Raw genomic sequence first — 12027 nt, 5'->3', positions numbered from 1 at the left:
GCAGTGAGATTCCTTTATTCAAATCGAGGAGAGGTTACCACAGGCCACTTATCTGCCTAGAAGAAGGATTAAACTCCCTCCAGGGACCTTATTTACACAGAGAAAAAAACCCAGGGGAGATGTAATGAGAATAGAAGTGCACTTAAAGGTGAAGAATATGAAATCCAGAATATGACTCCCTGTCATGTTTGATGACAGCCTAATGTGTGATCAGTCACATTCTGAACCACTCTCGGTATGATTTTTTCCTTTACTCCTGCTGTCAAATATAAAGCAGGTTTCTGCAAGGAGCCACAAGTGGCATATGCTTTCAAAGAGCTCCAGACTAAAATATCAGTTAAATTAGCCATATAAAGGTGACATTTGGAGATTATGCCATTGAAAATTTTTCATTATGTTTGGCATATTCTGGCAATGCTTTTTGTGGATTACACTTTGCAGTAATTTGGCTATGAGTAGTTTTATGGTGTTGACTATTATAAAACTTTTATACTTTAACTGCCCCACCAAGAAAAAAAAGTTTTGGATTTCATTTCTTAACTCCTAACGTCATTAGTTGACACACTCAATGCATTTTTTTTTCTAACACATTCCATAATTTCTAAAAAAATTAGCCTCTACCAAATGTTGATATGTTGGTTTATGCTAAAAGTACCGGAATTAATACATAAACTACGAAAATCAGAAAAATATAAAGTGTAAGACCAATTTATGTAAGATCAAATCAAAATAAAACATTTCTGAATACTAAATCACCATTATTTTTTTAAGTATGCCATAAAATATTTCAGATTCTCATTTAACACGTTTTCTTTTTTTTCTTTTCTTTTTTTTATACAATAAAAGCAAAATCAAGTGTACTAGTGCAAGATGATTATGTTTGTTTGATTGTAATTCAACAATGCTGTGTGTGTAAACCATTATTCAAAACAGTTATACTTTAAATGACTCTAACAGTCATTATTTAAAACAGTCAAATTATGTTCAACCATTTGGTAGAGCAGGCAGTTAAAGGGTTATTGACATAGTTTCACCAAATACTCCTTTATAGAACACACATGTAAACAAACATTGCATGCAAAGTGCAAATTTATATTTTTGACACTGACGATCTTGGCAAAACTGTCCTTGCAAATTAATGTTTTTGATCGCAAAGTGAAACATTTGGTGCATTCTGGAGCCCTGTTTCTTTAATTTGTAATGACTAAACTTAAATTTACTTCGTTGGTGTTTAGCAGTGCAGTTTATTGACATTCATTTGAATGGCTTTTATATTTTTTAGCCAAGCTTAAATCCTACTTTAAATCTTGATTTCTGAAGGTAATAAAACTTTGTAAGGCTTGTGTGGTCTGTGATGTAGACGACACAGCACATAAAATTTTGTTGAGTCTGACAAGCCTGGAATTATGAGTGTTGTGTCTGCAGACTTGTGTAGTAGTAATATTTATTGTATTCTTTATACAGCAGGGGCACACTGAAAGAGAAACTGAGCCATATACAGATACTGTTGTATTGTCAGAGTCAAAAGGGAAATTGCACCTGTGACAATCACAATAAAATGGTTTGACATGCTTAAAGTGCACTATTGTATCCCCCTAAATATTAACTTTCATGCAGTGTGCAATGTAGCGTCCTGTGAATATAAAAAATATGCAACATTTTGAAGATTAAAGTGCACCACAAAAATAAGGTTATTGCAAATCATTGGTGATTATGTTTATCTATCTGATCTGATTCTACTGTTAAAACATGTGGTCTTAATTGTCTGCTCATCTACTTTGACCCACACTAAAACACTTAATTTTGTTTTGTTGACACTGTTAAGACAGATTTATAATTGGCGGTGGACTGTCATATAACCTTGAATACTATGTCATGAATATAAAGGCTTATGACAACTGTCATTAACTGTCAATCAGGCCAGGCATGTCATTTTAAAAGCCAGAACATTGTTTGAGATCTCTTTGTTATGACAACTTCACTTTAACAAATACAGCACAACTTGTCAGTGTTTTTGTCATAAGAACTTGACATTATTAAGACAACATAATTTGTCATAGATCTGTCATAATGTTGGGGAAAGTTACTTTTGAAAGCAATTCATTACAATACTGAATTGCTACCCCCAAAAATAACTAGTTACTTAGTTATTTTTTATAGTAAGTCTTGCGATACGTTACATTTTTAAATAAAATTTTTAAAACCTAGTTGAGGCTTGATCTCTTTCAGAACTTTTTTTTAATTTCTTTTTTAAATAGAAGAGTTCTGCAATTAACACCATACTGTATAACCTTAACTTTTATTCACCTTTAAAAAACACATCAAAAAATAATATTTTAGGATAATGTTATCTGAGAACTTCCTTACCCCAGCACTATACAGGCCGTATAATCAGATTATTGAAAGTTTAAAGCAACGTTTTTGTTTCATTGAGTTCAAAATGATGAACACCTTCTCTCATTGACTGCGTGATTCATTGTGACTACTTTCATTTTAATTCAACAATTTATTTTTTAAAAGCTCATTAATTAAACTAAAAAGTAACTCATGTTACATTTTCAAAAAAGTACCTCAAATATTGTCACTTATTCTTTAAAAGTAATGCGCTACTAACATGATTGTCATGAGGCTATTAGGATTGTTATGAATTTTATAACAGTGTCATTAATATTTTGTTAACTAAGGTTGTACAACTTTAATTATTTGACTTTAAAAATGCTGTTATATAATTATTTGAGGGTATTGACACTTTTACTAAGAAATATTGATGACATTTTTTTCCTTAATCAGAAAAATGATCATAAAAATATTCTTGACAGAATTACAATAGCCACATGACAGTCATGTTTATGACAGATTTATGACAAGTTATGTTGTCTTGAAAATGTCAAGTTGTCCTAAAGACACTGACAGGTTGTGATGTATTTATGTCAAATTTTCATAAAGACATTTTAAACAATGCAATTGTTACATTTAAAATGACATAACTGCGCTAATTTGTTATAAGCACGCATAAAATCTCCTGCAAAAATTTAGAAAGGTGATATAAGTGATATAAGTGCTACCAAGTGTTACCAACTTTTTTTTATTTTAACTTGTGCAGTTTCACACACCAAACAGAATCCCATTATAATTACCAAAGCAACAAAATGAAACTCTTAGATTGTTTAACACTTTGTATTTATAATGAGAGAATCTGCAAGAAAGTAAAATCAGTCACTAAGCTCATGCAAAGTGGCACACACAACAAAACATTGCCATGCACAGCTGTGACAAATCCAAATATATCTAATTGACCACTGTATTCATAAGCTCAACAGAAACATTGGGACTGGGTATTATTTTCAGTGCTAAAAGAAATCTGATGCAATATACACAGTTATAAATGTAATGCTGGAAATTGACACTTCTCACTAATTTAACATAACACATCTTATAGATTTAGTTTAATCATGCAGTTGCATTTTCTCTGCTTATCTTTATTTTGTAGAATATTTATGGCATGTCAAGTTTTGGTCGCATTCATGAACAAATTTTCTGATTATGATAAACATACTCTTTTTAATGCTTATGTAGTGGAATTATACTTCTAATTATACTTATCTAACTTCCCCGGCCAAACTATTAACTTGCAGTGGAGATTTATGTTGATAAACTAGTTCTTTCAATGTTTCATCGTGAAATAATATGGTCAAATTGGCGCCATTGTTCGGTACTGTGCAATATTGCATAAAATTACTGAAAATTTAAAAAGCCTTTAAAGATGAAAATTAGATGTGGTAATGGCAGATTCAAATGTGCTGTAATTGGTAGACCAGTCACAACAGACTGGATAATCTAACCAATCAGAGAATCAAAGGCTCGTGGAATGAGGTATTTAAATGGAAAGATGAATAAATCATCTGAAACCATTGAAAAAATGAGAGTGTTTTTGACCCTGGATGCATAAAGCCTATTTTAGGAGAACTGCAAAAGACAATTAACATTTACAACAGCATAACATTGGCATTTGAATACATTGTTCTCTTTGTATTTATGATGTAAAATTAAATCATCACTCACATATTTGACCTCTGTCCTTTAGTTACAGTTTAGCTTCTTCATTATCACCGAAAGTTGCAGACTAAAGTTTTACAAAGGAATGGCCTTGAGCCTCAAATTATCCCCACCAGTTTAATTAAAAGTCCAATTTAAGAGGATGCACCGAAAACCTCTTTATGTTTTAGCCCAGAGACACATAGGACAATCTTAATTAAAACAGTTATTTTGGTCAGACCACAGACAATTGGTTTACTCCTTTTATCAAAGCATGTTCAGACTTTCCACACATTAATATGATAGCTGGTGATTAATATTAGAAAAGGCAGGAGTGTGCTTCAAAATTTTTACACTTGTCTCAAAAGACACATAGAGGTTAACACTACAAATATCTGTATAGACAAAATGTAAGTGATGGAGTCAAGCAGGGGGAAACAGACTGCTAAAGCTGTCTTATCACTGGGAAGCAGCACGGTAAAGATGAAGCTGAGCCCTCTGACTTTCAGTACACAAAAAGAGCTTGTCGAGCACAGATGTTAACTCTTCGGTCGTTTTGTGTCTTTCCAGGTGAGAAATGCAGGAGTTTTATTGATCTGGCCCCGGCATCTGAGAGAGGTGAGTAATGGCTGTCATTATAGCGCCGTTCAGGCTTGTCCGACAGCACTGAAACCTACAAATGACAGATCTCTTATCTCCTCCTTGGAGAATCTTTGCTTTATTTTTTTATTTATTCATGCTATGTGTGTGGTGCGCTATAGCGGAGTATGCATGTTTGACAAACTATTCACATTCTGTAGGACAGTGCAGTTTATGTCCTCCAAGTATAACAATTCATAGTTGTCACTTGATGTCAGACTCTTAAAAATCTGGATATACCTTGGCATAGCTGAATAAATAGCATTCAGTACATGGAAATGACACACCGTGAGCCTCAAGCACTATTGTTTTCTCCTTCTCATGTAAATCATGTGAGTGTAAAATCACAGGGGAAAATGGCCAATCTGAACAAAACACTTCATTTGTTCCACGGGGGATCATAATATGCATGCCCCAGGCTGTATGTGATTGGCCAGAATGATTTCCTTGTATTATAAACAGTTATATAACAATTTCCCTTATGTTCTAAGTTTAACACAGCTTATTATATTTCATATGTATTTGGGACACTTAATTTTAAAAACGAGACCAGCATTATAGAACTCTTAGGTAATGCAACATGAAGCATCCCAACAAAAAAAACTTCAGAATAAAAAAATTCAAGAAAGACAGCTTGTACGTTTAAGGCTGGTTTATACTTCTGTGTTGAGCGATTTTTTGCATAGTCATGCATCTACACTTCTGCGTGCTGTTTGTGTTGCTCTGCAATAACACTTCCTAAATGTTATCTGGCAGTGAGGTTGTTACGTTTCTCTGTGTCGAGTTTCTTTGCTGGTGTTTTGTTTTTTCTGAACGCTACCCTACAAGTACAAGTAGCTAAAACTCGTTCATTCTGAGGCTGAAACCGGCTGACGTGCAACAACTTTAGTCATAAGGTAAACACAAAACTAAAGTTTCCATCTGAAGCTCCTTCACGTGATTCCACACTTGTAAACACTCGCTCCATTCGGCTCGCGGCTCTCAGCTCCGCCCACACTCGTCACAGCTAGCAAGCTGACCAATCACAGACCTTGGGCTGACCATCATTGCGATATGTAGTTATATTTTTTGAGAGGTGCGTGTCAGCGTTGGGGTCAGCCACGGCAAGGGCTATGCGACCACGCAAAGGCTACACTGTAGTATAAGTATAAATCAGCCTTTATTCAAAGACACATAAAGCTGCATAATGTCTGTTTAACTGTATCTATGTTAACTTACCGTGTATATTGTCAAATTTGGCACATATGTTTGTAATGAGGCAACAGATACGTGTCAGTTTGTAATGAGGCAACAAACACACCGCTGAAAATAAATGTATGATGCAAGTTTATGCATCATGTCATATTACTCCGCTCTTAGTGTGTGATTTTTCTGGAGTAAAAACACCCAGCCAATTGCCACAATAGCCAATTGTTGTAGCCATTCATTTCTACTATTATTATGTTTGGACTGAATAGGTTAATTGGATAATTTGATTATTATTAAGTTTACGTTTCATAATGGATATTATTCAGATTTGAGTATTTGCTTTATTGTTTTGATTTTGTGGATGAAGTTTTTTATTCTATCGATGCAAATCTGCATCTAAAGCAGCTAAGGTAATAGGTGGGGTTAGTAATTGAAAAGGAAAAATTTTCAGACAATGAGTTTGTATGTGGTGACTGGTGGTACTGATTAGCAATAAAGCTATTTTACTAATTTGACGGCACAAGATGTGATAAAAATAAACAATGAAAAACAGTCTCACACGTCATTGTCTGCCCTTAATGAGATAGCGGCTTAGAGCAAAATGCCGCTACACCAATAAACTTAAAAAAACAAATCTGTTTTGTTCAGAGGTGGATATTAACCCCTTTTTGATTTTGTTTATTTATGTTAAAACCATTAAATACAACTAAAATTTATAATTTAGCCAATATTTTATCCACAACGCAACTCAGGAGCAAACTAGGATATTCTGATAGCATAAAGATATCTCACACATTCCAAGCTAAAATAAATCTCTCTACCACTTACGTTAGAGTCTACTCAATTTGTTAAAAAATATTTTGGCAACTAAAGTATGATTATTTTGCATGTGTGTATTTTGGGGTGCATCATGCTGTGTCAGAGCAGAGCTCACAAAAAAATCACAACTTTTCTAAATAATTTAAAATTTCTCAAATTAACCATATCATAATAGGGCCAAATATCTAGAATTTGAATAGCCTGTAAAGGTGTTTCTAGAGAATTTTTGCTTTTACCCAAGCTGCATACCTTCTATTTAAATTAGAGAACAACTTAAACATATTGTTTCAATGCATTCAAGCAGAGCTGTGCCAGGTCAGTGCCTGGATGGGAGACCACATGGGAAAGCTAAGTTGCTGCCGGAATGGTGTTAGTGAGGCCAGCAGTGAGTGCTCAACCTGTGGTCTCTGTAGGTCCTAATGCCTCGGTAAAGTGAAGGGGACTCTATACTGCTCAGTGAGCACCGTCTTTTGCATGAGACATTAAACCGAGGTCCTGACTCTCTGTGGTCGTTAAAAATCCCAGGATGTCCTCCGAAAAAAAGTAGGGCTTTAACCCCAGCATCCTGGCCAAACTTGCCCACTGTCCATCATGGCCTCCTAACCATCCACAAATCATAATTGGCTTCATCACTCTGTCTCCTCTCCACCAATCAGCTGGTGTGCGGTCTGCGCTTTGAGTGGCTAGAAAAGCGCTATATAAATGTAGGAAATTATTATTATTATTATTATTATTCGATGGCATCTTTAAAGAAATGCTCTTCTTGAAGGAAAAGCAACAGCCATTCGCTTTATTATAAGTTCTTAGTAAATGCTAATGTAGTAAGACAGTTCAACTGAATTATATTATAGACCTCATTGATAATCAAAACAATAGATGAACCAATTCACCCAGAAAATGAATACTAGCATTACATTGCTCATTAAGCACACAGAAAACATTAAAATGTTCAATTTGCATCAATACATTAAGAGATTCACATTGTGGGCTCATCTTTTTTTAATAGTTTGCATCATTGATAAGGGGTAAATAAAAAAATTACTTTTTATTTTCACTGTCTTAAAAAACGCATTATGCCTTTATTTAATAAGCATTTATTTTTAGGAAATATTCTGCAACATGTGCGGTATATTGCCCAAGGGCCAGATTTACAAATACAGGGAAAGTTAGTGCAATTTGTAAATTAACAAACACAGACACAGACAGCTCATTTACATTATAACCAATGAAGTTTACCAAGAACAGTTCAAATTAGGTTGCAAACAAACTGATCGTATAATTAGGTAAAGGTAACTGGGTAAAATCACAGGCACAATATGGGCTAATTCTGCATAATCCTTGTAAATATACAGTACTGTAAGTTTCCTGCTCAGAAATTGGACATGAACATCTTCTCAAGTCATTTGTTCTAGTATTTAATGTAAGTAAAGTGTAATTTTACCAAATGATTCGTTTCCGTAGACACATAAATGTACAACACTGATATAATAAATTTATTACTACTGTAAAATAATAACAAATTTACAACATCTAAATGTAAATGAATTTTGAGCAACTTTGCAGACTTACAACTGAATCCTACTGAACATGATGAAAGTTGTGGAATTGACATTTTCATTTCATTACATTCCTGTCATGATAATGGCATTATGTTTTCAGTAACATTTGTGAAATGCAGTTTACTAATTTACTTCAACTAATTACTAATTATTAGTAACATTATAACCAAATTAATAAGTAACCAAATTATTACATTAGTGTTAGAATGACTACATTTCAAAATCTTAAATTAATACATTATTTTTTAATCTTTACTTTTTTTTCTGTCATTCTGTGTCTGACAATAACAAATAAAATACATGAGAATTTTTAGTTTTATTCCTACCTCACAATATAAATGTAAAAAGTTTTACGACAGGTTTAATAGCAATTTTGTGGCATGCTTTACAGCAGTAATGATTATTTTCATAAATTTAACAATTATTAGTTTTTTCTCTTGACCTCCCAAAACGATTGTATTTTGTCATATTGAACTGCAACACATCCTCAATATATAAATATATAGTCATTCAGATAGCTGTGGCCTTTGACCATGTGACACATTCTGATCAGGTCAGGATGTGAACATTTATTTATTTCTTTTCTTATCTGCACTGTTCTATGAATAAAAAGTGTGTAAAAACAAACTATATACACCCCTAGTGTAGTGTGTGAGGGTGATTCTTCAGCAGACATTTTCAGTTTTACTGTAAAACTGATTTAAACTTTTTGACCTTTGTGTTTTTTTTATTATCATCCCAAACAAAGATTTTTTTATTTTATTTTAAAGTATGCACATTCATCATAAATATTGTTAAAATATAATTTGTGAATCATTTATTGCGCATTTTTTCCTCTCTCCTTTGTAATGAAAATCTTTTGTAAATATAAAATTCAGTATACATAAAGTTGCCCATTTTTCCAAAAATGTTTAAATAAATCACCTTTTTTTTTAACCACAGAATGACATTAAACACAATAAATAATTTAATAAATACAATTGACGGTGGCAAAATATACCTTGTTAGCAGTTAGCAAACTAATTAAACAGGAAGAGTGTCAAAACTGTGAGTTTTATTTTCTGATGTCCAGAGGGCTGTAGTTGAAGAATCAACTAAATCAAATCAAAGAATCAAATCGTGATACAATATTGATCTAATATGTTTGGTGTTTACATTTACATTTGATAATGCAAATCTGTTATTAAAAATCATTTTAAAAGACAGGCTTTAATGTGCTTTCCCGTTTCGCTGCGTAAAGCCTTCACAGGGGAAATATTTTGAATATGGAATTTTATTTCAGTTCAGGGAGGGAACTACTGCATAATACATCTCGCCTTGAACAAATCTGCAGATAATACTGCGCAATCAAAAAAGGAAAATGAATTTTGCTTGTAAATTGCATCTGCCACAGTTTCAGGGGAGAACATTTGCAAGGCAAACTACACCATTCCCCGTTATGTTTAGACTCCAGTTTTTATCTTACAAGTCATGACTGACACTCAAGGTCTCTGGTGGTAATCACGTTTAATACAAAGCTGCAGATATTTGTGGAATCAGCCGAAGAGTGGTGGTAGCGTATTTTGATTGAGGTGTTTTCAGATTCATCCTTCTACGTAAGTGTTTTCTCAGAAGATTGTCAAGACCTTGTTTGTGCAAACATTAGAATGAGAAATTTGATTTATGACTACATAATATTCTCAGGTCAGGCCAACATTAGATTCAGTGCTTCCATCTCTCTCCTCTTCCAATGACGCCACAATTCATACGATATCAAGTTCTTAAATAGTGTGCTTTTTTCTCTAAAAGAGCCTCAAGGAGCCCCCAAGAAAATCGACATTGTTTACAATTGTCTATGAAGAGTGTAGGGCAGACTTTCAAAGGTGCCCTGCCGCTTTTGAACTCTTGAAGACAAGCACTCAAGACATTAATATTGCATAATGCCGTCATATTTCAGGTAAAGATGCTTTAATCACTCACCACCTGCGTTTCTCTAAAAGTCTGTCATCTTTTATTCACCATGTGTGCGAGGGAATGCGTTTGGAAACCCAAAATGAAGCTGAATTTCAGAGGGGATAATAGGTAGCAAAAGTTTAGTGGCAGACTAGGCTGTTAGGTGAGCTCTAAAAGGTGAGTTTTAAAATTAAACAGTATATAACTCTCACACCAGAACAACCAATGCCATCTCATGCCGGATCCTCCTCTGAGGAAGCTCTGGGGCAATTTCTGCTAATTAGACGAAGCAGGTTGCTGTTACAGAAACACCCTCGAGTCAGTCTGATGGATACAGTCAAATTTTTCCCTAATCTCTTTCAAAAAAAATATTGGAAAATATTTAAATATAAATAAAGATTAGGCATCCTTTAGAGACACAAGGCAGCTTTGTTTTTCCAAACTGCAGATGTTGCTGTCATGTCAAATTTAGTTTGACTAACGCTAATGAGAAAGTTGACTTTAGTAAGAACACATGGAAATCTTTATGCATTTGTTTGCTTGTCTTTGGAGTATAAAGTACCATTACAGTGAAAAAGTGTCTGTTTTGCCTTTTTCTAATTTAATTCTAATTGTTTTTATTTCTTAAATATGTAACTTATGGGAATGTAAGTTTTTTTATTGTTTTGTTTTTAAAAGAAATGAATACTTCTACTCATCAAGGACATAGTTAATTAAAAGGGACAATAAAGACTTTCAGATTTAGAATGTATTAAAAATGTATGTTGTTTTTAAATCATTAAAAACAACAACAACAAAAAAAAAGTCTATCCATCAAATGACCCTAAACTAAAATGTGTCATGGATTGACAAAAATATAAATAAGCACGAACACAGCTTTTGAAAAGATTCAGCTTTGCCATCACAGGAATAAGTAATTAATAACCAATTGTTTGCCATACGTTTAATGATTTTAAATGCATGACACACAGTCAAGTTAAAACTAGTAATGCTCTTTGTACTGCAATATTTCACTATATTTTCATTAGTTACGACACACTAGATCTCCCCATTATGAATCAGTCACAGGATGAGAAATCATGCGTGTGCATGTGAATTACACATAGGCATATCTAGTTCATAGTAACATGTGCTAGCTACCTCTTTACAAACATTTAGAGAATATTTGAGAGTTGAATGATCAACACCAGCTCTGTTAAACACACATCTGTGTTCATGAGATTGCACAGATGAATGAAGTCTCTTACAAATATCACTGAATTGCAGTAATGTTTAAGGAAACCAAGTTGATTTAAATAGTATTAAGATAAGAATATCATTTTGATGAACTTTGAATTAATACTCCATAAGTTTTGCTAACTTGTTTAGTGACCTACAGTTCAGACTATTACATATTTATGTATTCATATTGTTGTATTGCTTTACATGATTCAAAAATCCTAAAACCATTGTTATCAGTTTTAATTCAGCTTTGTAATGTGCACTTATCATTGGTGAATGTGCTTAAAACAAGAATATCTACTTAAATCTAATTATTACTTACTATTCTAAACACCCACATGGTAAAAAAAAAAACAACAACATTATTTGTCTTTACTTACTTGTTGATTTTAAAACAATTAGTTGCCCTATTTAAAAGGTGAGTAAATTAGTTGCCTTAAAACATTTAAAGGTGCAGTACGTAAGTTTGACATCCAGTGGTTGAACTAGTTATGACATTCCTGGACCAAAACAAATGCAAGAACAGGTTTGAGATTGAGGAGCGAGTCTGACGATCGAGCCTAGACTCATTTAAGTTGAGTTCTATATGAAAGCATCGGTATGCAATAGAAGGAATATTTTTCGCAATAAAAGG

At 33.4% G+C, this 12027-nt stretch overlaps 1 protein-coding gene across 2 annotated transcripts in view; it reads left to right on the top strand.

The window, feature by feature from the left end:
• The window catches only part of gsg1l (gsg1-like), a 73898-nt gene that overhangs the window by 3955 nt on the left and 57916 nt on the right, over positions 1-12027 (top strand). For both annotated transcript variants that reach the window (XM_087243256.1, NM_001039976.2), the window contains 1 exon segment: positions 4606-4653. In XM_087243256.1, the coding sequence (XP_087099382.1) occupies positions 4606-4653 (48 nt within the window).

Source organism: Danio rerio, chromosome 3 (assembly GCF_052040795.2).
Source record: "Danio rerio strain M-AB ecotype USA chromosome 3, GRCz13ab, whole genome shotgun sequence".
Taxonomy (NCBI): domain Eukaryota; kingdom Metazoa; phylum Chordata; class Actinopteri; order Cypriniformes; family Danionidae; genus Danio; species Danio rerio.
This window is presented reverse-complemented; position numbering and strand designations above follow the sequence as displayed.